Source organism: Ursus arctos, unplaced genomic scaffold (assembly GCF_023065955.2).
Source record: "Ursus arctos isolate Adak ecotype North America unplaced genomic scaffold, UrsArc2.0 scaffold_9, whole genome shotgun sequence".
Lineage (NCBI taxonomy): Eukaryota > Metazoa > Chordata > Mammalia > Carnivora > Ursidae > Ursus > Ursus arctos.
Genome location: NW_026623111.1, coordinates 1,562,571 through 1,590,330, shown reverse-complemented (window position 1 = coordinate 1,590,330; position 27,760 = coordinate 1,562,571). Strand labels below are relative to the sequence as shown.

At 54.2% G+C, this 27,760-nt stretch overlaps 1 protein-coding gene across 1 annotated transcript in view; it reads right to left on the bottom strand.

Moving 5' to 3' along the window:
• CFAP99 (cilia and flagella associated protein 99) overlaps positions 1-27,046 on the bottom strand; it is a 31,191-nt gene extending 4,145 nt beyond the window's left edge. Inside the window, exons 1-10 of the mRNA XM_026485951.3 lie at positions 26,929-27,046; positions 17,276-17,420; positions 16,256-16,350; positions 14,862-14,974; positions 13,500-13,677; positions 11,941-12,021; positions 11,711-11,785; positions 10,696-10,767; positions 10,423-10,511; positions 9,619-9,823 (exon numbers count right to left, since the gene is read on the bottom strand). Of these exons, the coding sequence (XP_026341736.2) occupies positions 9,619-9,823; positions 10,423-10,511; positions 10,696-10,767; positions 11,711-11,785; positions 11,941-12,021; positions 13,500-13,677; positions 14,862-14,974; positions 16,256-16,350; positions 17,276-17,420; positions 26,929-27,039 (1,164 nt within the window). The 5' untranslated portion in view covers positions 27,040-27,046. The remainder of the gene's footprint in view (positions 1-9,618; positions 9,824-10,422; positions 10,512-10,695; positions 10,768-11,710; positions 11,786-11,940; positions 12,022-13,499; positions 13,678-14,861; positions 14,975-16,255; positions 16,351-17,275; positions 17,421-26,928) is intronic.
• Positions 27,047-27,760: the final 714 nt, after the last annotated feature.

Below are 27,760 nucleotides of genomic sequence, written 5' to 3'. Positions count from 1 at the left end.
GGAGCACTCTTTTTAGTCCTCAAGACACGGCAATGCACACCGTGGAGTTCACAGCTCCCATCACCGACCCAGGGAGGTCACGGAGCTAGCGAACCCCCCGCCCTGGCAGCCTGTGCAATGGGGGGCTCAGTTTCATCTGCATAGTGAGCGGGAATCAGCCTGCAGGCAGCTCGGACTGCAGGTTTAGAGACGGGGCCCAAAGTAATCCTTCTGTGACACAGCCTGCTGGTGCGCATCGAAAATGGCTCTTGACCATCCCTTTCGATTTATACCATGAAGCAAGGAAGTGCTCACACAACAGAAGAACAGAGGGCAGTCAGAGCGACACAGGAGCCAACCCGAAAGAGCTCCCAAAAGCCAAAGCTTGCAACAAAATAAACACCATCCTGTTGGGTTACAACACAAAGTATAAGACAAATAGGCACGAATCCCCACTGAAAGAAGAGATTGATTGAATAAGTAAGTGAGGGAGAAGAGAGGAGTCCTCCCTGCAGAAGAATTCTCAGTAGGCGCCCACTCTTTGAGTGTGGGCTTTGCTTAGAGACCCCCTTCCACGGAGTACTGAACGGTGTGGGGAGATGATGGCAGTGGAGAGAGCTGGCAGGCACAACCTTGGCCAGGGGACCAAGGTCAACATCACAGTGATGAGTGTTGAATGCAGATGCCCTTGAGAGGGTGTGATGAGAAGAGCACTTTGCCTCTGCAGTCTTCCTCCCAAAACCGACACCCCCAGTCTAACCATGAGAAGAACATCAGACATGTTCCCAACCAGGGGCATTCTACAGGATACCTGACCAGCTTCTCCAAACTGTCATGGTCATCAAAAACAAGGAAAGTCTGAGAAACTGTCACAGCCAAGAAGAGTCTGAGACATGACCTTTAAATGTAATGTGGGATCCTGGGACAGGAAAAGGGCATTTGTGGGAAAAAAACGAACTGAAATCCTAAAGAAGCGTGGTACATGAAGAGTCATGTACCAATGTTGGCTACTTAGCTGTGACAAATATCCCATGGTGCAGTGGGCCAGTGTCCCCCCCCCCCCCCCCGCAAAATTCACATCTACCTGGAACCTCAGAATGTGATCTCATGTCCAATTAGTTGAGGATCTCAAGATGAAATCATCCTGGATTAGGGTGGGCCCTAAATCCAATGACAGGTGTTCCTAAGAAGAGGAGAGGACACAGACGTGGACACATGACACATGACCGTGTGAGTGAAGAGGAAGGCAGAGACTGGGGTGAGACCGCCACACACCACGGAGTTCCTGGGGTCACCGACAGCTGGAAGGATCCTCCCTGGGGAGCTTAGCAGACAGTGTGGCCCCGCTGCCACCTTCCTTGACCTTGGGCCTGAGCCCTCTGGGCCGCGGTGCTTTGCTGTGGCAGCCCTGGGGACCGCGTGTGGAGCTGGAAAACAGCACCGGCAGGGCGGCTGGGTGGGAGGACACAGGAACGTTCTGCACTGTCTTTGCAACTTTTCTGTAACTCTTAAAACTGTTCCAAAATAAAAAGCGTATTTTTAAAAGTACTTTTGAAAACTTGGTAATAAGTGGGAAAATGCTCATGTGGAAGTATGAGATGAGAAGAGGTGGGTTACCAAAATCTGCAAGGAGTCTTATCTCACATGAGTAAACTACAAAGACTGAATGAACCATGGGCAAGGAGGCCTGCCCTGCAGGGTCCCCAGGCCCCCAGCCCGGCCACATCCCGGGGACAGCACAGACACAGCTCGGGGACAGCTCGGAGGGAGGAGAAGAGGCAGCATCTGCAACAAGGGGGTGGGTGGTGCAGGACCAAGGACAAGGCCGAAGCTGGGGAGGAAGACACATAGGACTTGGGGCGCCTCGGTGACTCAGTCAGTTAAGCATCTGACTTCAGCTCAGGTCATGATTCCAGGATTCTGGGATTGAGCCCCATGTTGGGCTCCCTGCTCAGCAAGGACTCTGCTTCTCCCTCTGCCCCTCCCCCTCCCCTGTCTTGTGCACATTCTATCTCAAATAAATCAATAAAATCTTAAAAAAAAAAAAAAAAGACACACAAGACTTTAAGTGCCATGTCTGTCCGGACCAGCTCTGCTACTTCAGGCCCTGCCAGCGTCTTTGCTGTTAAGCGAACACAGGCGTACCCATCTTCTCAGGCCCTCCAGAGAGGTGCAGAGGGCAGGGTGGCAGGAAGGGCTCCTGTGGGCCAGGCCGTAGCAGTGGAACCTCTGACCAGCTGAGGCAAAAGTTACAGTTAATGCTGTAAGAGTCATCATCCAACATGAACCATACGAGAGAAATTAAAATCCCTTTCTCTTCAAATGTTTAATGCCATCTAATCTGCCTAATTTATTTGTATAAAACATATTAGTCACATAAATGCATGTAACTGGACATTCCAGGATGGGGAAGGAAGCCAAATGGGTTGGAAGCATCAGAGGAGGCCACGTGGCAGCCTGCCTTCCACCCCCACCCAGCAGTAACCACAGTGGTGTCATCAGAGGCCTAGTGAAAAGTGAGGACCTGAGTGGTATGGTGACCACTCCTGACATGCTCGCCGTGTGACAGTGGGGGCCAAATGGGGAGCAGGTATAAGGTTCTCCTGCCTTTGCTAGTCAGTGAGGTATCAGTGCAGGTCTAGCCAGAGCTCTTGCAAAGACGTAATGAGGAACCCCCCACGTAGAGGTCAACAGAGGCCAGCTGGGGAGCCTGGATTGCTAGGTCCACCTGAAAGTAATATGGCAGCTCCCCATCTTCCCCTGCCAGTGTGAGAGGGAGCCATCCAAGACAAGGGTTTAAATAAGATCCAGAGTCCCATAATATTTAATGTTTGGGTTTAAGTAAAAAAAAAAAAGCCACTCATCATACCAAAGGCCAGGATGATGTCAAACAGAATGAAGACAGGCAATAAATGCTAAGACTGAGATGATAAAGATAATAGACTTGACAAAGATTTTTAAAGAAGCCATCATAAAAATACTTCAATGGCAATTATGAACATGTTTGAGACAAATGAAAAAAATAGTTTCAGCAAAGAAAGAAAGCCTTAGCAAAGAAATAGAAGACATAAAGAAGAAACAAATGGAAATTTTAGAACTGAAAACCATAATAGATGAAATAGAAAATTCAGTGGATAGCTTCACTGGCAGATGGAGGGAGGGAGTAAAGAATCTGTGAACTTGAAGGTAGAACAGTGGAGAGAAATCACCCAATCTGAACGAAACAGAGAAAAGAGACAGAATGAGCAAAACCTCAAGGACCTGTGGGACAATCAAAAACATCTACCACTCCTGTCATCAGAGTCCCAGGAAAGGGGAAACAAGATGAAGAGGAAAAAGTACTTCAAAAAGTAATGGCCGAAACTTCCCAAATTTGGCAAAAGACATAAACCTAGAGGTGCAAGAAGCTCAGTGAACCCCAAAGATGCCCACGCTGAGACACATTGTATTTGAATTTCTGAAAACTTAAGGCAAAGGAAAAGTTTTGAAAACAGCCAGAGAAAAACGACATGTTACTTATAAGGGAGAAACCATGTGAATGAAAATGGATTTCTCATCAGAAACCATGGAGGCCAGAGGAAGACGCACAGTATTTTTCAGGAGCTGAGGAAAAGAATTGTCAAACCCACAATACCATGCCCAGCAAAAATATTCTTCAGGAAAGAAGGAAACAAAAACAACCTCAGATGAAGGAAAACTAAGTATTTGTTGTCAGCAGACCTGCCCTAAAATCACAGCTAAAGAAAGTTCTCTAGACAGAAAGTGGTAAGAGAAGGGAGCTTGGGATGTCAGAAGGGAAGACAGAACATGGGAAACAAAAATGTGGGAAACACGACAGACTTTCCTTCTCCTCTGTAGGCTTCTAAATTATGTCTGATGATAGAAGCAAAAATTATAACACTGTCTGGTGTGGCTCTAAATGTGTGTAGAGGAAATATTTAAGACAATTCTGTCATGACTCTGAGAAGGAAATGGGACTTGGGAGGTGAGGTTTCTAGACCTTACTCAAATTGTTAAAATGACAATATTTGGGACTCCTGGGTGGCTCAGTCAGTTAAGCATCTGCCTTTGGCTCAGATCATGATCCCAGGGTCTTGGGATCGAGTCCCACGTTGGGCTCCTTGCTCAGTGGGGAGTCTGCTTCTCCCTCTGCCTGCTGCTCTCCCCTTGCTTGTGCTCTCTCTCTCTGACAAAGAAATAAAATCTTTAAAAAAATAAATAAAATGACAACATTTGCAGGTGGTGATAAGTTATGTATGCACGATGTAATACTTAGAGCAATGACTGAAAAAGCTATATTAAGAGATACACTATAGATAAAGTGAAATTTAAAAAGAGGAGCAAAAAAAAAAGTAAAACATAAAAAATAAAAAGATAAGCAAATAGCCCATAGGAAGGCAAGAAAAAGAAAACAGAGAAACAAAAATAGGACAATCAGAAAAAAAAAAACGCTGGCAGACTTAAATCCTAACATATCAATAATTACATTAAACACAACTAGATATGCCAATAGTGGATATTGGCAGAGGGGATTAAAAAACATGACTGAACTGTGTGATGTCTACAAGAAACTCATTTCAATTATAATGATATAGGCGGATTGAAAGTACAAGGATGGAAGAGAGGTCACACCAACATTCATTCAAGGAAGCAGGACTGGCTGTTAACACAAGATAAGTTCAACTTCAGAGCAAAGGAAATTACCAGGCAGAGAGGGATATTATATAATCATAATAAAAGGGTCAACTACCAAGAGCACACAGCAATTTTAAATGTACGTGCATCAGACAACAGAGCTGTGAAATATGAGAAGCAAAAACCGATGTAACTGAGAGGAGAAAAAGACAACTTCACAAGCACAGGTGAACACTTCCACCCTCCCTCTCCAGCAACCGATAGGCAACCAGATGCGGAGTTAGCGAGGATACCGAAGATCTCAGTAGCTCTCAAGCAGCAGGAGCGGCCAACCTTGACAGAACACGCAGCGGCTCGGCACACGCCCCTTGCCGTCAGCCCGGGACACAGAGCACGGCAGACAACACCTGGGCCGCGAGCCAAACTCAGCAAACCTAAAAGAACTGAAATCATACAGAGTGTGTTCAACAACCACAATGGAATCAAAGTAGAAATCAGAGACAGAAAGGTAACAGGAACATCTCCACATGCTTGGAAACTAAACAACCCACTTCTAAGTAGTCCATGGGTCAAAGAGAAAAATCTCAAGAAAAATGAAAAAAATACATTGAATTGAATGAAAGTGAAATACAGTATATCAAAATTTGTGGGACACAGCTAACACAGCAAATAAAGGGGAATGAATAACACTGAATGCTCACAATGGAAAAGCAGAGAAGTCTCATACCAGTAGTCTAAGCTCCCATCTCAAGAACCTTGGAGAGGGGCGCCTGGGTGGCACAGCGGTTGGGCGTCTGCCTTCGGCTCAGGGCGTGATCCCGGCGTTATGGGATCGAGCCCCACATCAGGCTCCTCCGCTGGGAGCCTGCTTCTTCCTCTCCCACTCCCCCTGCTTGTGTTCCCTCTCTCGCTGGCTGTCTCTATCTCTGTCAAATAAATAAATAAAATCTTTGGAAAAAAAAAAAAGAACCTAGGAGAAGAAGAGCAAAATAAACTGAAAACAAGTAGAATGAAGAAAATAATGAAGAGCAGAGATCAATGACATTGAAAACAGTAAAACAGTAAAGAAAAATCAATAAAACAAAAAGCTGGTTCTTTGAAAAGATTGATGAAATTGACAAATCTCTAGTAAGACTTGCAGAAGAAAAGTAAAAAGGCACAAACCTACCAACATCAAGAATGAAAGACGTTATATCACTATAGACCCTACAGACACTTAAAAAAAAAGGTGCTAACAGGACATTATAAACAACTCTGCATAAATCTGACAACTCAGTGAAACAGGCAAATTCCTTAAAAAACACAGATGATCACCACTCACCCATTATGAAGCAGATCATTTGAATAGCCTTATAACTTTTATGGAAATTAAATTTATAATTTGAAAGCTTTCAAAAAATAAACCTCCAGGCTTAGATGATTTTGCTAGAGAATTTTGCAAAATGTTGAAAGAGTTAACACGAATTCTATACAATCTCCCCCAGAAAATAAAAGAGGAGAGAACCTCCAAATTCATTTTATGAAGCTGGTATGACCCTTATACTGAGACCAGACAAAGGAAGTACAAGGAAGAAAACCACAGATTAACATCCCACCTGAAATTATATGCAGAAACACTTGAACAAAATCAAAATAGTAGCAAGTAGAATCAGCGTACGAAAAAGAATTATAAACCCCAAAGTGGGGTTTACGGTAGAGATAAGCTGGTTCAATATTTGAAACTCCATCATGTGGTGAAGAAATTCATCACTTTGTCACGAATCTACTATATTCAGAGCCTAAAGAAGAAAAGTCACATGATCACATCCATTGATGCAGAAACCATTTGATGAAATTCAGCACCTTTTCATAACGAAAACTTGTGGAACTTCATCAACTTGATGGAGAGTGCATCCACAAAATCTTCCACCCAACCTCAGTACTTAACAGTGAAAGACGGGTTTCCCCTGATGTTATGAACTAGGCACAAATGTATACTCTCAGTCTTACCCAACACAGGCCTGGAAGTTCTAGCCGGAAGAGCAAAAGATAGGAATGCAGGGCAGAAATAAAGAAATTAACTTTACAGATGATGTGATTGTCTACATAGAAAATCCTAAGGAATCTACGACAAAACTCTTTGTTTGTCCTAGAAAAATAATAAGGGAGTTCAGCAAGGTCACAAAATAATATACACAAATATAATACACAAAAGTCAGTTACATTTTGATGTACCAGCATTGAACACCTGGATACCAGAATTAATCCAATACCATGTACAATTACTCAAAACAATAAAATAAAATAAATACTTAGGCACAAATCTAAGTGAACATGTACAGGACTTGGGTACTCAGAACTACACAACCCAGATGAAAGAAGCACACGGTTTAGATAAGTGCAGAGACATAGTGCATTCGCGGATTGGAAGACCCAAATGGTTGGCCATGAAAGTGGATTCAGATCTCAGACCGTGTACAAGAATAATCTTTGAGTGGATTTGAGATCTGGATGTAAAAATGAAACACAAATACTAACATGGGTACGGGAAAAACCTTTCTTTTGCTCTTCAGAATGTGGACACAATAAAAGGAAAGCTTGGTAAGTTTGCACCACAAAACACATCACAATCAAAACCGAGTGACCAACTGGAGGAAATTGTCTACAATATATCATAAAGAGTTGCTTTCCCTAATGTGTAAAGAACTCTTAAAAATGAAAGAAATTAAGGCTAAGAGCTCATTGGAAAGTGCTGACGGACCTTTGGCACCGAGACCACTCAGTGGGGAGGGGACCGTGTCTTCAACAAGCGGTGCTGGGAAAACTGGACCCCTACCTCACACCACACACAAAAATCAATTCAGAGTGGACTAAAGACTTGAACATAAGACCTGACATCACAAACTCCTACAAGAAAACAGGAGAAAAGCTCCCTCATATTGGCCTTAGCAATTTTTTTTTTGGAGGGGGGGATTTGACATCAAAAGCACAGGCAATAAGAACAAAAATGAACTATTGGGGCTACATCAAGCTAAAAGGTTTCAGCACAGCCCAACCAACCAAATGAAAAGGCTGCCTATGGAAAGGGAGAAAGCATTTGCAAACCGTATATCCAATAAGGGGTTAACATCCAAAATACACAAGATACTCAGACAACTCAATACCAAAAAAAGCCAAATACCCTGACCAAAAAATGGGCAAAGAACGTGAACATTTTCCCAAAGACGATAAACAAATGGCCAAGGTGTGTATGAAAAGATGCTCATCATTACTAATTATCGGAGGAAAGCAAATCAAAATGACAATGAGCTATCACCTTCACCTGTTAAGACGGCTGTCACAACACAGTCAAAAGACAACAAGTGTGGTGAGAATGTGGAGAAAAGGGGGCTCTCGGGCACTCTTGGTGGGAGTGTGAGTTGGTACAGCCATTATGGGAAAGAGTGTTTTAATTTTTCCTCAAAAAATTAAAAAGAGAATTGCCAGTTATTTTTTTAAAATATTTTATTTATTTGAGAGAGAGAGAGAGAGAGAGAGTTAGTGGGAGGGAGAAAGACTCTGAAGCAGACCCCACAGAGTGCAGAGCCCAATGTGGGGCTCGATCTCACAACGCTGAGATAGTGACCTGGGCTGAAATCAAGAGACGGACACTCAACTGACTGAGCCAGCCAGGCGCGCCTGTCACATCACACACCTTAAACGTACAGGAGTCTGACTCGTCAGACATGCCTCAGTAAAGCCGTGAAAAACTGGACAAAAGCCACGAAGAGACAGTTCACAGAAGAAGTCACGGAAATGGGTCTTAAATACATGAAAACACGCTCAGCCCCACACCCAACAAATGACAGGCTTGTCAGCACTGTGCCGAGATGCCGCGTCGCGCCCACAGGCTCGGCGCAAATCTCCGAATTCAGGGCAGTGCACCCTGCTGGGGGTCCCGGGGGCCCAGCCCCTTGCATGGCACCTGCGGAAGGTGACGCGGCATCTCCGATGAGACCGCGTGCCCTGGACAACGTGGACAGGGCAACACAGCAAAAGCCCTGCGTTTCGTGCCTCTGACTTGGCGACAGCCCCTCCAGGAGTTCGCCGTGAGAGTGTCCCGCCCGAGGCCAGAAGCTGCAGGGCGTTATTCACGCACCTGCTGCACCGACATCGGCATCACGTGCGAGGAAAGAGGGGGGCAGGAAGTGTGTGTGAGCAAGTGTGCACCGTTGCTTCGAACAGAAGACAGAAAAGATCGTCCAGAAATTAATGGAAATAAGAGCTGAGGTGGGTAGGTGGGAATGGGCTCCCGAGAAGGACGCTTCTCTGAGTCTGTTGTTCATATTGTTTTGACTTTCTTTTTGTAAAAAAGGAAACTAAAAGGGAAGGAAAAATAAACCCTAGCATCTAATAGAAATAGACACAAACAAGTTTATGAAAAAGGCTTTCAGGTGACCGCAGGTCCTCAGGGGCATACGTCTGAGGATGGACAGGGCTGCAGTTGGGCCGCAGAGCCCTGGCCATTTGCAGGCCCTCTGCAAGGAACAGGCTTTCAGGGAAACACAGGTTGGGGGCCCCCACCTAGGCCACCTGTCCTAGGAGGAGGACGAGCCCAGAAAGATATGTCTGTAGCTTCTGTGGTGGTAACGTGGACACCCACAGACCCTCCTATGGAAGAGGATACCAGATGCAAACCTGCCACGTGTTGGCTTTCCAGACGTTTCTGCCAGACCTTCAGGTCTTTCTTCATGTGTGGATGTGTGGGCCAGCTGACTCTGCTGGTGGGGGTGGGGGCAGTGTGGACCAGAAATGCTGGCCAGACTGTCTACTCAGAGAGCTTCCAGAACCCCCATCTATCACGGTGGGAGAGAAATCACACCCACGCTAGAGGTCTTGGGAGAAAATGACCCAGGGTCAGACTGCAGACTAACCACCACAGGAGTGGCCAGGCCCATGGCCCTCGACAGCCCCACAGCTTCTAGGGATCAGACAGGCCCGCCGGCCAGCCCCCAGGCCCCAGCTGCTCCCACAAGGCTGCGTCACCTCCTCCTTCTTCTGGTCGGCCTTCTGCTTGTTCTCCTGTGTGAGGTGCTGCCGGGCCAGGATGGCCTCCTCGCGGCTCAGCTTCCCCTGCAGCCTCCGGCACTCGCCGGCGGTCAGCTCCTCCTCCCGGTCCTTCGCCTGCATCTTCTTCTGCCACTCGAGGAACTCAGAGAAGTCCCCGGCCCCATCCACAAGCTTATCTACCCTGGGGAAAAGGGGGAAGAGGAGGGGCTGGGGTTACCCCCAGGTCAGGGTCTGTGCTGGCCACTGGGAAGCCACAGGTTCCCCTGGGGGCAGTGGCCCTCACAGGCATGGAGCACTCTTCACCCAGCACCAGCCACATCACCCACCCACCCACCGTCCACCTGTCCCTGTCCTGTCATCCAGCCTTCGGCCACTCGTTCATCTGCTCACCCGTCTGTCCATCAGCCATCCCTCTGGCCACCCATCTCCCCTCTCATCCATCTGGGCAGCCCCCCAAACTCCCACCCACAGCCCAGCTCATGGGGTAAGCACAGGGCTCTGCCATGCTGGTGGTCTGCGGGGAAGGGCGACATGAGCAAAGGTCTGAAAAGAAGGTGACCCCTGAGAGAGGTTTGGGCTGGGCTTTCTGCTCAGTCCCCTTCCATCCCATCCATTTCCCTCACTGAGCCGGGGTCACCTTCCTTGGATACAGCTGTGACCCCAACACTGGCCTGCTTGCAGACCCACCAAAGCACCACAGCTACCAGGCCCCTCTTCTCCCAGAAGAGCCATGCCCTGCGCCCCCTCCTCTGAAGGGGGGTGAGGAGCAGCCGCCCCCACCTCTGCAGCTCTTCCTCCACCTGTCGCTGGTATAAGGACCCTTCTCGGAGGATGGCAGCAGTGTTCAGCTTGACCGGCACTTCATTGGGCTGCAGGGGAGAGGAGGGTGAGGGCAGACTCAGGGCACCAAGTGCCCCCTTGCCCTCCATACTTGGTCTTGCCTCCAGCTCTGGCCATCTGAGCCCCTGGGCATGGAGCAGGCCAGGAGGTGGGTGTCCAGGGACAGGGGACCGGCACCCATGCCCAACCGGACCAGTCAGGAGCACCCCTCACCTTGTAGAAGGTCAGCTTTGGAGTCTTAAGGATTCGGGGCATGAACCAGAGCGGCAGCTTCTTCTTGGAGGCCTGTAGAGTCAGGGCCTGGCATCTGCGGCCACTAGGTGCCCTTCAATGCACCCTGGGGAGGTGGTGGGCCCTGCACCCCTGGGAGAGCCAGCACCCTCCTCTCTATCTTAACTCCAGCTGCCCACCCATGGGTTCCCAGCCCGCCCCGTGCACGTGCGTCCCCCAGGGCAGCGCCTCTGTCCTCCAGTGCCCTCCCCAGCCTTTCTGGGGTGTAAGGCCTCCCAGACGGGGACAGGGAACGAGTGGGCCTAGCAGGCCTGGGGACAGCGGTTCCCAGTCAGGGGAGCGTGAACCTCAGGGCTCGGGGCCCATCCCCCCAGCTGCTCCCTGGGGCTGGCTTCCACGACCTTTCCCAGCTGCCCCCCAAGTGTGCTCCATCCTGCCACTGCTGCTGCTCTGAGGACACTTCCAGGACGGGCCCCACAGCCCCAGTGTGCGGAGCCATGGGTCAAAGGGCAATCCCCGGGAACCCAGCCATTATGCCCACCCCCTGGCCTGCCCCAGCTGCTTGCGGGGGGGCCAGAGCACCTCTGCCTAGCCGGCTGCCGCCAGGGGGGCCCGCAGGGGGCAGGGCAGGCCCAGCCCCTCAGGAGTGAGCAGCCACCGAGAACAGGCCTTCCTTGTCCTGCTCCCTTTACTTTTTCTTTATTGACAAACATACCTGGGGTTTTTGTTTTTCTTAGAGAAATATTAAGTGCCCCATATGGAAATCTGGGAGCACCCAGACAGCACAGAAGATGCGTGCCCGCAGTGGGCTGGGAGGTGCGTCCGCGCCCGTGCGCTCAGGCCGCGCTCACCCTGGCTCGGGGAACCTGCCCCTCTGTGAACCGAGCCTGGAAAGGCTCAACGAGGGGCTCACTGCAACGCCGCCGGCAGGGCATCGGGAGCCATGTTTCCGTGCCACCGTGCAGACTGAGCCAGGGTGTGGAGGGCTGGGCGTTACCTGCGTCAGGGGCTCCCCCCGGGACCGGGGCACCGCGCACCGCATCTCCCCGATGTTTGCCTTTAGCAGCCGCTCCTGCAAGCAGCAGCAGTCAGTGTCCCTGGGGCCCAGAAGGGACGAAAGCACAGACCAGCTCCCCAGCCCTCCTCTGCCTCCTCCTCCCCGCACCTTCTTGTCATAGAACCCCTCAGAGGGCTCTAGGAAGGCAGGTGTCGTGGAAGGCTCCTCACCTCGGCCTTCCAGCGATTAACTCTCTTGGTCATCTCTAGCAGCTGGCGCTCCTTGGGCGGCTGGTAGGTGCTCCTGGGGATCTGGTGGGGGGTGGGAGAGGAGCCTGCGGTCAGCGGAGGGGTGTGTAGAGGTGCCAGGCCGGCGGCCAGCTGGATGTGGGCGTGGGAGGGTGGTGCCCGTGCCAGGAGAGGCAGGGCAAGAAGGGAAGCTGCCGAGATCTGACTGGGATTCCCCGGGTGCTAGTGGTCATCCAGGGGAGGGAAAGGAAGGACTTCAGGCCAGCAGCAAGAAGGAAGGTGGCCGAACATAGCGCCCAGGCCCAGGAGACACTGGAGGAACAGGCAGATGACTGGGGGCCAGGGGATGAGGGAGGAGGCCTGGAGGGGCAGGTGAGGCCAGGAGAGTGTCACGGAGCCCAGGAAAGTGAGTGCCAGGGAGCCCAGAGAAGGGGAGGGGCTGCACCATTTTACTACTGCAGAGACCAGAGTGGCCTGAGAAGTATCTGTGGGGTCTAGTCATGGGGACCCTCGCCAGCCTGGAGAGGGCAGTGTCCGTGGAGGGTGGGCAGGGACAGTCGGGAAAGCCCTGAGCTCCAGACCTTAACTCCTGGTCCTCTGCCCTGTGTGTCTAAGGGGCATCCGAAAACTCGATGAGGGGTGAGGGGTTTGCGGAAAGCCTGTCTGGGCAGACAAGCTGCAGTGAGACCTAAGGCTGCCCCCCAGCACCACCCCCTTACCCTCACATGGTCCTCAATTCTGTGAGGAAACCAGGGTGGTTCCGGGAAGCTGAGCCACCACTGGTGCTCGGGGCAGAGAGCACAAGCAGTCAGAATGTCGCACCCCAGTCACGGTGACCAGCTCAAGGGGGGGGCATGCCCCCTGAGCTGGTCTCATCATACTGTCATGGAATTCTTGGCCCTAGATGTCTTCTCATGCCCTGGATGGTTTGCTACAATGATGGAAGTTTGCCCAAAGATAAAGGTGACCCACAGAAGCACAGCTAGAGCTCTGATCAAGCCAGAGGCAGCCAGTTCTCTATGGTCTAAACCAGATTGAACGGCTTTTTCCTGTTATTTGCAATACACAGCATCCTGACTGGCAGGAGAAGTCGGCAAGGTAGGGAGAGAGAGAGGAAGAGGGCGGGGAAGAGGGTCTAGGCAGATGTGACAGATGTGCAAAGACCCTGGGGTGGGGACAGGCCCATATGACTAGGGTCACACAGACAGACATTACCACCGGCCCACGACCTGAAGAGTACAGAAAAGTATATGGTGATTTACACGTGCGCCGTGCACTCTTTAATAGGGAAGGAGAGGTATGCTGCAACAGGCTCCACGTGCTGAGCCCAGATGGTTCTGAGCACCATGGTCCCCTAGCCTCATTTCATGTCACTGACCAGACCTCAGTATGTGGAGCCCAGGAGCCCACTGGGCAGGCTCCAGGTCAGCTGGGTGGGGTCATCAAACACTCCTAGTCTGGTCCAGAGCACCCTCGCCCCGGGAAGAGCCCAGCCTGCCACCGGCTCACAGCCTGTGCCCACTGCAAATGCCTGCACTTACTGGTTTTGACTTGGCCACGACCGGGACTGGCTCAGGGACTGGAATGGCACGGGGCCGGGGGACAGTCAGGTTGAACTCCTTGGGCTCTGTGACCTTGGCCTTGGTCTTTGAAAGAGGGGGCTGATTGGACATCGCTTCCTCCAGCTGGTGGATCAGCTCCTGGACCTCCGGCTGCCATCTTGAAGGCAAAGGTGGAAGCAGCCGTTTAGCGCCACTTCCAAAGCACGTCAACTAGGACACGGTCCTTGGGATCCAAAGGGTCCCCCAAACACCCGGGTCTACTTCCGGGTGGGGGTGATGATGTCTCCGATGCAGGCACTGTACCAGCCACACCCCAGCGTCGCACAGCAGGTGGGGAAGCAGGACCAGCAGCACTGTGGGCCCCAGCCAAGCTGGCGAGCGAGCGAGTGGGAAGCTGGGAGGACAGGGACAGAGAGATCCTCGCTGCAGGAGTCCAGCGGGTCTGAGGAGGAGGGCACTGGGGACATGGAGCGAATCTGGGCCAGCAGATGGCCCAAGGAAGGAAGCCAGGGCAAGCTGGAGATTCCTGGAACGTTCCCAGAGCTGCACTGTTGGTGACATGTGGAGAAGGGGCTACAGGAGTGGGGCGGGGGTGCCATGGAGCAGGGGTTTGGGCAGGGCATAGCCCACATCACCAGCCTGGCCAGTGAGGGTCCCCTGAGGGCAGGCAGCATGGTTTGGATAGCTTGAGGACCTCGGCCCCCAGAGGAAGGAGGGGCATGTCTGAGGGCCAATGGGGAGCAGGGTTTCAGGAGGGGCACGTGGGGCAGGGCAGGTCTGGGATGGGGCTGGTCCCATAGTGGGCAGTAGTAGGGCTGCATAGGGGGTGGTGGGGCAGGGGGCGGGGCGCCCAGGAAGCAGGCTGACCCCAGAGGTAGCTCTCAGGGCCCTGCAGGCCCAGGCCCCTGCTGGCAGCCCTGTGGATGGACAGTGAATCCAGCCTGGCTGGGACTGAGGACTTTCTTCCAGGGCAGGGGCAGCTCTGAGGACACTCCACAACCCCAGAGCCACAGTTTCCTTCCCACAGAAGGGCTTCTACCATCCCTGGGCCTCTGGGTCTCCTGCACACCGCTGGTACCTAACATGGTCTATTTGTGCCCAAACAATCTCTCTGTCCCCAGGAAGACAATGTGGACAACCGCGCCCCCCCCCCCCGGGCCCTATCAGAAGGGAAGCAACAGAGGGCCGCTTCACCCTGACTCCCGTGCTGGTCCTTCTCCTGTGGGTCCTGGCCTGCACCTGTGAAACCCGTGTTTGCCCAAGCCTGTCATGAGACATGGGGACAGGCAGTGGGGGCGGCTTTAGGGTGTGCGGTGCAGGGAGGCTCCCAGCCTGGCCCACCTCATCAGGGGGTCGATCCAGTTCTCTCTCACATGGGCGGTCTCGTAGATGAGGCTCCACTCATCCTTGATCCACGAGCACAGGTTTAAGGGGTTGAAGAAGAACCTGAGGAACTGCGGGAGAAACAGGAACCACTGGGGGGGGGGCTTGGATCCAGACCCCCCAACCTGGTGAGGCCCCCAGTTCCCCTCACACAGAAAGCCAGTGTCCAGTGGGCAGGTGCGGCTAATGCACCGTGAGAGGAGACCTCTGTCCACCCCAGAGCAGGAGGCCCCCCAGGATAGACCCTCCCTCCCCAGAACAGAGACGGGATCCCGACCCCTGCTCCCCTGCTGGGCTGGCGTGCCTGCTCTGGGAGCTGACCCTCACCATGTGGGCTTCTGCTCACAGTGTCCAGGCGTTCGGGGCAGCCCACCCCAGTCCTGGAGCATACCCCAGCCAAGCAGGGCCCATCCCCGCTGGTGGGGACCCTGTTCTTGAGCTGGCTGTCCAGGACCTGGAAGGCCCACACCCCACTTCTAGAGAGCTCTTGGTGGGGACAGCAGCCTCCTCGTCCACCCCCACCCCGTGGGCTCCAGAATTCCAAGAATGGAGTTGCACCGTTGTCTGCTACCTGCCGCTGCTTGCCTGGGCAGTGCCGGTTGTGGGCCCCGGGAGTGACCTGCCCACCCCGCCCTCAAGGGACTGAGGATGTTTCCCCTGGGATGGCCCGGACCCTGCCGCAGCAGGAATCTCCCGCGGCCGTGGGCTCCTAATGGCTGTTTTCCCGTCGGGGCCCTCAAGTGTAACAGAGCTGGTTCTAGAAGATAGCACAGTTTAGCTTCTCAGTGGAGGCTGGCCACTTGGGGGGCTGGAGGGGCTTGTGCAGAGTGGGCTGGCTGTGGCCACAGGAGGTGAAGCTCAGGCCCCAGCCCTTGGCCTGTTGGGGGGCTGCTCTGTAGGGTGTCCACCAAGCTGAAGCCATACTCCGGCTTCGAGGGCCTTGTCTAGTCAGGGGACCACTACAGACCACTCAAACCAGGCTCCGGAAAACCGGCTGTAAGGGGAGGCCACGTGCTGGAGTCCCCCACGAGAGCTTCTTGTGGACTAAGAGATACGATGCCTCTGTCTGGGTCCCCAAAAGTGCACCCTGAGCTGCGGGCCTTGGGAACAGGTCGGTCACTGGGGGCGGGCCAGGCAGCACGAGAGTCGTGTGTCAGCATCTGCCTTCAGCTCAGGTCATGATTCTGGGATCCTGGGACCGAATCCCACGTCAGGCTCCTTGCTGAGGGAGCCTGCGTCTCCCTCTCCCTCTGCTGTCCCCCCTGCTTATGCTCTCTCTCGCTTGCTCTTTCTCTCTCAATCAAATAAATAAAATCTTAAAAGAGAAGGAGTGGCAGGTGGAGGGGGCTCACCTTGTGCATCTTGTCCACGGGCTGGGCCCTGACAATGTCACAGAAGAGCTGAAAGCCAAGTTCCTCCAGCTGGAATGTGGCCAGGTAGCAGATCACTAAGAAGGTAGGGCTGGTGAGCGTGGGGCAGACCCTGGGGTGTCCTCCCCTGCACCCCCTAGGATTTGAAAGTGGGGGAGTCAGCCACAGGCCAGGGGCCTGACAGGTGTGCAGTCAGGGTGGGAGCTCCACCTGGCGCCCCGTGAAACGGACAAGATGACACGATAGCACAGATGACATCGTCTCACACAGGTGAGTGTGTGGTGGCTTCCACCCCACTTCCACTCATTAACTCATTTGATGAGTTCTCAGAAATTGCAGAAGTTCCCTGGGTAAAAGTAAAACCATTTCGGATTTTCGTTTGTTAATTCCGAGAGACCGAATAGCCTCGGGCCAACTGGAGCTTGAATGTCCCTGGGCCAGGTGAGAGCCATCCGCGGGGCTGTTGGTTACACTGACTGCTAGGTGGGGGCCCAGGAGCCAGCTCCGGACCTGGCCCCCGGACACCAAGCTTGGTCCCCCAGCACCCCACAGTCCTCATCCTGTCCCCCCGGACAGGAGCCCTGCAGCCTAGTCCAGGGGCTGGGGGCTGCACCATCACCCACTGGAGACACTGGCCACTGTGCCATGTTCACCACATGCCAGAAGAGCAGATGGCCGTCAGGGCCCGGCAAGAAGCCAGGCAGAGACATCTGGTATGTAATCCCCGGCTGTACAGTGCGGACTGCAGCCATAGGCTGGCCCTGCCTGTAGTCCTCAGGGTTTGGGGGTCAGGAACAGGGCTGATGATAAAGGATCATCATTTCACCCAGCCTGGCCTTTTGGGGCATTCTCTCTGAAGCGGGCTGTGCCTCCCTCACGGACCAGAGGCTCTGGGCCCGGGCAGCAGGGCCCGAGTTCCACCTGCCTGGAGGCGGGCTTTCAATGGGCCTGGAGTCTGTGTCCGTGTCTGTCAGGCGGACCCTGAGCTGCAGGGACACCTACCCTCGAAGAGGTTGTAGTCAGCCCGTGGGCAGAGCCAGCCAGCCCGCACGTAGAAGGCGTCCACCACCACAGCCAGCAGCTTCTGGTACTCGAGGCACCCGGACAGCACCTCCAAAATGAACTCCTGCTTCTGGGGGCTCAGAGTCTGGAAGAGAAACAGCCGGGAGGGGGCCACGGGCCAGGGCCCCGGGGCCCTCGGTATGAGGGAAGAGCTCCGTCAGGCACCTGCCTCAGAGCAGGGGGCAGAGCCTTGGGCCCAGCAGGTCCTCTCCAGGAGGTGGTGCCTTGGGTGTTCCTGGGTAGTGATGGCGAGTTGGAGGCAAAGACATAAATAAACATGGAAATGACGCATTAAAACAGACGCCCCAAAAGGACCAATGTGTGATTTCACGTACGGGAGGCCCCTGAAGGAGCCAGATTCCCAGGACAGAAAGCAGGATGCTGGGGGCCTGGGGCGGGGGCGGGGGCTGGGCAGCTAAGGTTTCATGGGAACAGTTTCAGCTGGGGAAGAGGAGAAGGTTCCGGGGACAGGGGGCGGGGATGGCTGTGCAACGTGAGGATACTTGATGCCATTGGACCTTGCACTTCACATGGTTAAGATGGTAAATTTTACCTCACGTGTGTTTTACCACAGGAAGAGAAAAGACTCGCAAGCTCTTACAAAGATTTCCAAATGAATTATTAAAAGAGTAACCCCCAAAGAAAAGGAAAACAGTATTACGGGAGCCTCTGTGGGACTCATCGGATATGCAAAGCCAGGTGGGAATTACCAGTAATGAGAGGGACTGTACCCTCGGTGGGGGGGGGAGTGTCATTCTGGGGAGACCGCAACACTTTGGGGTTGGTAACCTGTGCTGTCACATGCTACTAATTAAAAAAAGGAATGTAGCTTTTGAAAAAAGGAAGAATGAAAAAGAACATCCAGTGCTGCCCACAAAGCCGTACAAAGGCCCGGGGGCGGGGGGGGGGGCAGGTGCCTGGGAGCCTTTCCTGCAAAGCAGTCTGGGAGTATGCTTCGGGCACCTTATAGTCCCTGTCCCCTCTAACCCAGCAATCACACTGCTGGGAATGGAAAAGAACCGTCCAAAATGCAGGAGATGCCCGCATACAAGAAGTTCAGGGCATTTAAGAGGAAAACTCTTTCAAGGGTCTTTTCCCCTGTCGTCTGCCTTGTTCTTATCGACTTGAAACGTTGGCGGTTTCTGCCTGTGTCCGGCTGGCGGTCATCATTCTGCTCTCCTGTCAGATCGAGGAGTGCCCTAACTGAATGGCTGGAATGCCAGCCTTGCACAGTTCACACTGAAAGATAAAATGTTTTCCAAGCTTTTCAACTTCAGAAGAAAACAGCAATCATATGTCTTCCTGTGCTGTAAATTTTGGACTAGTTCATACACGTTGTGCGAAACCTGCCATGTCAATGGTAATGTACGGATTTTGCAAATACTATGCTGCGTGCGATGCCTAACTGTATCCGTTGCGTATATGCAGTACATTTATGCCCAATAAATGTTTTACTTCCTTCTGAAAAGAAAAGAAGTTCAGGGCAAAGGGAAAGGATAAGAGCCTTAGTGTCAGTGCAGGGGAGTCTCTCCTCCTGTCGCAGGGGAGCAAGGCAGCCACAGGTGCCATGCTCCCACAGAACTTAGAACGCGGCCACAAGACAGTTAATGTGGTACGAAGTCGAAGTGCGGACCTACCCGCCCCCTCCGCCTACAGGTGCAAAGCACATCAAAATAAACTCACCTACAGTGTCGTTAAAAAAATTGGGGGGCAATCTATTAGATACACTTTGGTATCTCGTTGTTTTATTCTTAATTTTTTTATAATCAGTGAAATTTACATGTTTATTGGACATTTATTTGTACTTCTGTGAATTATCAATTTATATTCTTGGCTAACTTTTTATTGGGATGATATTTTTCTTAACCATTTTTATGAGCTCTTTATTTTATTTTTTTTAAAGATTTTATTTATTTGAGAGAGAGAGGGAGAGAGAGAGCACAAGTAAGGGGAGCAGCAGAGGCAGAGGGAGAAGCAGGCTCCCTCAGCAAGGAGCCCGACGCGGGGCTAAATCCCAGGACCCTGGGATCATGACCTGAGCCGAAGGCAGACGCTTAACCTGCTGAGCCCCCCAGGTGTCCCTATAAGCTCTTTATAGAGGGAGGCAATAAACATGTTCATTAATATGATAGTTATTTTTTGTAATTTGCCCTTTAACTTTGTATAAAGTATTTTTTGGCACACAGACCACACAGAAGTTTCTCTCTCTCTCTCTCTCTTTTGTTTTTGAGGTCAAATCTTTTCCTTCATGGTTTCTTCCCTGTTTTCATGCTAAGAAAACAACAGAGAAATGAGACGACCTGTGGGCTCCTGGGCAGGCCACATGACCCCGGAGAGCTGGTGTCCCCACACACGTGCGTGGGACATCTGGATGTTGTCTTGGCAGACGATGTCATTCCCACCTGCACCACAGGGGCTGGAAGCCCAAGGACCGTGTTCTTCAGGGGGCTCTGCCCCCGAGGTTCTGGGCACAGTTTGGTCCTGCCCTTACAGGAGGGACAGAAGGGCAAGGGAGAAGATGCGTCTCTCCTGCCCCCGCAGAGGTGACCGATCCGTGGCCCCGGGCTGCCCCAGCCTTGAGCTTGAGCCTCTCTGTTCTGAATCCCGGGCTCCTGCCGGTGCCTGGACGGGCCTCTGGTAGCAATGTTCTCATGTAATAGCCTCCTGCTGACACCCTTGGCTCTCAGGCTCCGTTGCAGGCTCCTGGTCTCAGGGCCCATCCCTCCTGTCCAGCTTCCTCCTTGTCTGCACTCAGCCCCCGGGGCACCTCACCCAGCGACAAGGCTGAAAACCTGCCGCCCTCCCTGGACTCCAGAAAGCTCTGTCTGCTACTGCCCCTCCCCCCACTTGTTTGTCTGGTGACCCTGCAGGAGGCTGGCTCCCTGGGCTTCACCCAAACCTGCCCCTCCCCAGCCTGACCTTCCCCGTAAGCACAACCCCCAGCTCCCAAACCCCCGATGCATCCCTCTGCTCCCACCCGGTGCCTCAGGGACAGCTAGGGAACCCAGCTTCTCCTTTTGGCCGCCCTCTATTTCCAACCTGGCCACCAAGCAATTCTTTTAAAATAGATGCGACATCATGTCTCCTTCTTTAGAAACTTCCAGAAGGAGTCCTTACTGTGGCTCCTTCACTCCCACCAGGTCTTTGCTCAGGTGCTACCGGACCTGGGGAGGCGTGCCTGACCTCCCCACGGTCAGACATCCGCTAGCCCTCTCGCCTAGCAGCACATTCTGGCAGTTGATTGGCCTTCCCTGCGAGAATGTCGGCCCGGGGCTTATGAGAGAGGGAACAGAAGGTCCTGTCTCTGTGGGCCATGGTGGGGACCCAGAGATCTCACTGAGTGCAGGCTGGCGCAGAGTGGGGTCTCAGTCCAGCTAAGCTTCTGCTTCAGTTTCCCCACACAGTCCTCTGACCCCTGGGCTGTGTCCACGCTTTGTCCAAGGAGGCCCGAGGAAGCCCAGGGTGGCCATGCAGGCAGGTCAGAGAGCAGTGAGTCAGCGGGGCTGGAGCCGAGGCTGCATGACTCTGCAGGACGCCTGCCTCTCACAACAGTGACTCCGCTTCTCATTCATTACGTCTGCATTTGGGAAGTGTGGGTATGTATTTTTTATAAGGTCAGAGCCTTGAGCCGTGGCTGGAAGCCCTCATGCGGTCAGTCCCCAGGCAAGGAGGTCAGGCAGGGCTGCAAGGGGCCCAGGGATTCTGGAAGACGCAGAGCCGAGCAGTAAATGACACTATGGCTCAATGGCTAGGCTGGGCCCAGGGCCAGGTCCTCGCTGCCAGAGAACCCAGCTGGTCACAGAGGGGAGACTGAGGCCTGGTGGGATGAAATAGGTCAGAGGGCTCTGTGCTCCAGACCAGGTCCTTCTGTCCAGGCTGGCAGAGGGCTGCTGGGGCTGGGTTGGCCGGCTGGCTGGGCTTTCTCCAAAAGGAGGTAGGGTGAGGACCAAATGGCAGAGAGCACCCCAGAACCAGAGCTGATTCTTAAGCCCAAACCTGCCTCGATCACAGAACCCAGAGGGTGTTGGCCACCCAAGGGCCTCTGAGTGTTGTGATATGATTTTGGGCCTTGGTCCAGTTCAGGACTCCCAAGTCCACAGCCCCCTGCTGTCCCCCAGGGAGGGCAGCAAGCCCTTGGATAACAGTTTCATTGACAGTCCTGGGAGGGGGCCAGGCCTGGGGGCAGAGGACCCAGAGGCCTGCAAGCCTGCCCACGTTCCACCATCACCAGCTACCTCCTGCAGGAGTTCCCAGACCCGGCTTGTCTGCCAGCACCACAGAGTAAGGGCAGAGTGAGACCAGGGTCCAGGGCAGGACAGGGGCCTGGGTGCAGACTTGGCACAGTGCAGAATACCCAGGAGCCCCTGCTCATCAGTGATGCCAAGACTGAAGCCAGGGAGAAAAGCAGGGAGAGGAAGCTTGAGGCTGCCAGATGTCAGCACAACCCTTTCTCCTTTTCTCCTGCCCAACAGAAGAATGCTAGCTCATTGTGGATGGTGCGCTCAGCTAAAACCTTTTCCAGCCCCTGCTGATGGAGCCATGTAGCAAATGGCTTTAATCAATGAGATCTAATGGCAAATTGCTAGACATAGCCTCCAAGAAGGCTCTTAGAAAGTTAGGCAGATTCACCTGGCACCTGCCTTATGCTATTTGCCTTTGTCCTCTTCTTACCTGGTGGATATGGATGCAATGCTGGAGGCAGGGCAGCCATTCAGTGATTACAAGACAAAGGTACATTCTAAGGAGCGCCAAGCGGAGAGGAAGGAGAATGCATTCCTGATGGCCCCACGGAGCTGTTGAGCCTGCCCTAGACTGTCTGCAGACTGCTTCTTATGTGAGCCAAGATACCTCTAATTTCTTCAAGCCATTGCTTTTCTGGATTTTCTCATAGCCAAACACTGTTTCCTGACAGATACAGGTCCAAGCAGATAGTTCAGACATAGAAACACATACTGTTTCAAAACTTGGCAACGAAAACAGAGAAATGTTGATTATAACTACCCCGAGTGCCTTTTCCCACCTACGTGGCAACGATGAAACTAGCTGCTAGCATAGCGCGTAAGCAAGGCTGGAGGGGAACGAACACTCCCTGCCCGCAAGGGACACGGTCAGTGTGTCTCTCCCCGCGAGGGGTCAGCTGGCTGTGTCTACAGAGCTCGCCAGGGCCCACTCTCTCTCTTCGAGAAGGATGGTCAGCCTCTGGGTGCACCTGGCTTTCCCAGCTGCAGAGGCAGGCAGCAGACCAGTCCGCCCCGCGGCGCTTCTCGTACTGAAACCCCGGAAACAACCTACAAGCCCATCGACCAGGGACAGCTGCCGAGACTGTCACAGCCGGGCGGTAGGACGCTCTTGCGTCCACGAACACAGAACAAGCCCTGGGAAGCCAAGTGCAGGACTGCATGACCATGCGCTATCATCTGGTAAGATTGCTTAAACATTTTATAAAAAATGATGCTGTTTTCATATGTGAAAGATACAATGTAGACGTAATTTTTGCCACATGTAGTGTCTCTGCCAGAGGCCTGCACGGCCTCTGGAAGGAACCGCAGGACACTGGTCTCTCTTGTCTCGAGGGCCGGCGGGGGAGGGAGACCCCCCACTGGATACCATTTTGGATCTCTGATGTCAGTAAATGAGGCACTGAGAAAATACTCAATTAAAAACTCTTTCCTGAGCCCAGGCCTTCTCTGAGCTACGGACCGGAGGAGCAAGAACGGCATTCTGGGACGTGGCCACGGCCACCCGCTGCCTTCCAGGCAAGGACATGGCTGGCGATTCCAGGCCCCTGGCCCCCCAGCCCCTGCCTTCCCCCCTACCGTCCTGCACGAGCCCCCTCCCTTCCCCCTTGCCACCCTCCCCAGCACCTCTCTCCCCAGCAGGGGTGGCTGGGTGGGTGGTCAGCTGGGCCTCTCCCCTCCCCACCTCACCTCTGCACTGTCTGACCAGCTGTCCAGTACCTCTCCTGCCAGCCCCGTGCTGACCTTTCCCTTCTCATGCTCGGGACTCACCTGTCTGCCTGCCCTTGCCCACAGGCTGCCAAGATTGCCCCGCGGTCCCAGCTTATGCACTCAGGCCCTGCTTGGCCACCCCGCCCACATAGCGCCTGCCACAGGTCAGGACTCTGCTGTCCCTGGCTCATGCAGATCCCTCTGCTTGGGGCATCTCCGTGGTCCCCTACCTCCCACCCCTCAGGTACTCTCTCTCAAAGCCAGACCCTTGTTGGAGGTCTGCTGAGACTTCGTGGACTCTGTGGATGCCTCAAGCCACCGCTCCACCCAGCACCTCCCCCCCCGCCCCCGTCCTGCAGGCTCTTGTCGATACTCTGGAGGTTCCTATGCCCACCTGTTCATCCTGGTGCCCCAGCTGTTGTGCCTGTTGTCCACGTGGGGCTCTGCGAGTGTGCGGGAGGGGAAGGAGTGGCCCAGGACAGCGCGCAGGGAGTAACACCCCCCAGCACCCCTCCCCCTACAGGAAACTCTCAAGTCCACCTCGTGATGCTCTAATGAAATGATGCCTGTTCCAAAGTGACATTAACTGTGAGGGTCAGAGCTGGGAGCACGGCCAGAGGGGGTGGAGGGGGGAGCTCCTTCTCATCCCATCCCTCCCCAAGGGCCTGGCCAGGGAGCACAGGAGAACCAGGCTTTCGGGCCAGCGCAGATGCTTGCTTGCAGCGTGTCTGGTTGCTGGTGCTGTCACCCTCGCCCCCACCCGTCCCTTGCTCCTCCAGCTTCAGCCAGCTCCTCTGTGCCACTGTCAGGCACTCTGGAGACTGGCGCCTAGAGAGGCTCAACCCCCACATCTCAGCCCCTACACGCGCCATGGCGATGAGGGATCCCTTTCTGATCTATAGATATATCTGCAGAAAGTCAGTGCACCCTTCCCCCAATCCACAAGCCCTTGGACCTTTCCCCACCCTTCAGCCAGGCTTCATCTGACCACCTGAGGTGCCCTCCTCTCCACTGGTCCCCAGAGCCCAGCAGTCCGCAGCCACCCTGAGTGGGCCAACCTGGCCCCTCCGTCTTTGGCCTCCCCCGGAGGCTCCCGGTCTATGCAAATGTCCAGGGGCTGTTGTAACAAATTACCACAGACTCAGCAGCTGAAAACCACAGGAATGACCGAAGTCCAAAAGTGAGGTATGGCCAGGTCGATCCCTTCTTGGGGACCAGAGGGAGAGTCCATACCGCCCTTCTCCCCAGCTGTGGGCGGCTGCAGCAATCCTGGTGTGCATAGCTCATAGATGTGTCACTAAACTTGCCTTCGAGGTCACACGGCCTTCTTCCTTGTGTCTCCACGTCTGTGTCCAGATTTCTCTCTTCTTATAAGGGGGCTCGTCACTGGATTTGGGGCTCACCCTAAATTAAGGATGATCTTATCTTGAGATTCTTAATTATATCTGCAAAGATGGCGTTTCTCAATGAGGTCCCATTCACAGGTAACCAGCAGTTAGGACTTCAACATCTCTTCTTTGAAACGAGACACCTGCCCTTCACTGGACGGCTGGTCCGTTTATGTGCCGGATCATTCTCTGCCAGGGGGCAGTCTTGAGCCTTCGTCTAACGAAAGCAGCGGATTGTACCAATTCTCTGACATTTGGAGACAAGAGTGTGTTGTCCCAACCGCCCGGACTCGAGGTGGACATTTGAAAGGATCTGGGAGGACCAGTGTGTCGGAAAAGGCAGCTGCCTCTCCGCCTGATGTGAGCGTCGGTGCCCACCTCAGAGACACCGGGCAGCTCCCCGGGGCTCGGTCGGTGTGCTGTTCTCCCACGCCGCAAAAACGCACACAGGGGGACATCGTGCAGGGCTTGCCAGTAATACTCTGTTGGTTGTAGGGAAAAACGCCCCATACTATTTGTTGTAACAAACCCAACTTTCTGTAATGGTTGTTATTGAGAAATAAAGAACTCTATTGTTTGTGCCGAGCAGTGGGGGGAAGCTCTGGAGAGGTGCGGGCAGGGGAGCTGGGGACACAGCAGAGACACCAAGGAGCCTCCCTGGAAGTGGAAGGTGAGAGCCTCAGGTGAGGTCTTTTTCTCAGGATGAGAGGAGTAGCAGCAGTCATTGCTGCTGGGGAAGACCCGTCAGGCAGATAGAGGGGGCGCTGCCACAGCCATGCCTTGGAGCAGCCCAAGGGGCCAGGCTGCAAGCGGGCGCTGGGGAGGCCGGTTCTGCTTAGGGACAGAGTGTTGTGGCCTGGCCACCTCCCCACGACGCCTGGGGTCTCAGGGCTAGAGCTCGAGAGAGGGGTGCAGGGGTGTGGGGGGAGGTGTGCTCCCCGACCCCTGCCTGGTCCTTTCCTGAGTGACACTGGGGAGCGGGCCCTGGGTCAGCAGAGTCCCAAGTTTCTCTCATGGGAGAGTCTCTGGTTGCTGGAACCCCTCCAACCTTTGTGTGTGTGCACTGTCCAGGGCTCCGGACGGACCCTTCTGCAGGCTAGTGCCGGCCCACCCTGCCCTCCCTCTGGGTTTTCAGGCTGCCAAAGAGGGAGGAAAATACCTTCCCACACCCCAAGAGAAGGGGAGTCCATCTGTGTCCGGGGGCCCGGCAGGGGCACAGCTGAACAGGTAATGGGGGCTAGAGGTGGGGACTGGCCGCGACTGTCCCTCTGGGGGTGGGCGCCGTCAGTAGCTCACAAGGGCCCGGGTAAAGCAACGGCTGCAGTGACAGCAATCAGAGGCAAACCTCCCGGGAGCGGTGGGCTCGCCCACGCGGCCCCGCCTCCGAGCGAGTGCAGGCGCAGGTGTGCTCACGGCCGGATGGCAATGGGCCGGCAGCAGGTGGGGGAGGGGGCAGTCCCACAGCATTTCCCGAGGCCCCGTCCAATGGGGCCCATGTCCCAAAGTCCTGAAGGCTGGCCCGCCCGCAATGCATGCTCCTGCTCCCTGGGCACCACCCTCGGTGCATGGCCAGTGGATACAAGGCTAGAGTCCTCAATCCCAGCGAGGCCTCTGGGGACTGCAGAGGGGCCAGGAGGTGCTGCAGCTACACTGCTCCCATCCTGGGGTCCTGCCCAGAGTCTCTCTGTATGTGCTTGAAATGGGGTGGGCAGCAGTTGGGGGAGAAAAGGACAGGAGCTGTCCAGGGAGTGGAGACAAGAGCTGAGTTGCTGGGGGGAAGGTCACCCTTATGTCTGTGGGGCTCCGGTGGGCCTTGCTGCTCTGAGGGAGGCCGTCCGCTCACTCGCTGCCCATGAGGAGCTGCCCTGGGGAGGCCCCGCTCTCTGGAGTGGCGGGCCATCCAAGCTGACTCTTACCCATTTTCAGTTTTGGATGGTACCACGCAGGCATGTCCCAAGTCGCAGTGCCATTGTGTCTTTTCGAAAGACTGGTCTGACGCACTTTCTGGACTCCAGGAGTGCCTCTCGAGGCACAGAGGGGGTCCTGCCCCGAAGGGTCACCATCGTGACCTACGGTGACATTGAGCACGCCCAGCCTTTGGAGGGCGAGGAGCTGTGCCCAAGGCCTCTCCCCAGGTAGGAAGGAAAGCAGCTGTGAGGAAGGGATTTGATGTTGTTTTGCTAGAAAGTAACTAGCTACGTGACAGGTGTCACTGGCACACCTCCCAGCGAGCCCCAAGCTGCCCCTCTGACCCTACCTGCAGGACGGTGGATGCAGCCTCCAGGAACTGCTCAGGACTGTCCTTCTCAGGCTTAAATTTGTTCAATTGCTCAATGACAGTTTCAATGCATTTTCCATAGTAGGCCATCTTCCCAGGGCAGGACCCTAAAAGCAAACCACTCCAGGTCATGCCCTCCATGACCTCTAGGCAGTCAGCTCAGCAGGTGGCAAAGGCAGTTACAGAACCCTTATCAACAGACTGTGGTCCCTGGGAGCCTGGGGCTTCTCAAGAGGGACTGCAGCAGGGGTAACGCGGGCCCACTTCCTGGACCGCGTCCCTACCCGCCTCTGCTACCCGAGCGCCCAGGCTGGCCTTGGGGAGCCCTCACCCACAGCCCCTGGAGGCTCCCAGGCTCCCCCATGCGGCCCCCAGCCCTACAACTATGCATGGGTGGGGATGACCCCTGGGGTGGGGGAGCTCTGAGCATCTCGTAGCCCAGCTGGGGTGGCCCCAAGCCCTACACTGTGCACAGGTGGGGTTGACCCCTGGGGTGGGGGAGCTCTCAGCATCTTGAAGCCCAGCTGGGGTTCAGTGACTGTTCATGCAGCAGGTCTTGCCCAGAGGGGTGGGTGACCTAATCCCAAAGGGCTGGGGCAAGAAGAGTCCCCGGGTCATCAGATTCAACACCCCCATTTAAAGATCAGGGACCCAACATCTAGAGAGAATGCACAGTTGTAAGTGGCCAGGCCTGGTCCGGGCACTTAACATTTCAGAATCATACTAGCTGCAAGAGACCAGTTTGTCCAGAGACCATCTCTGGAAGACCTTGGAGAGCTGCTTGGGGTGGGGCTGGGCCCCCAGGAACCGG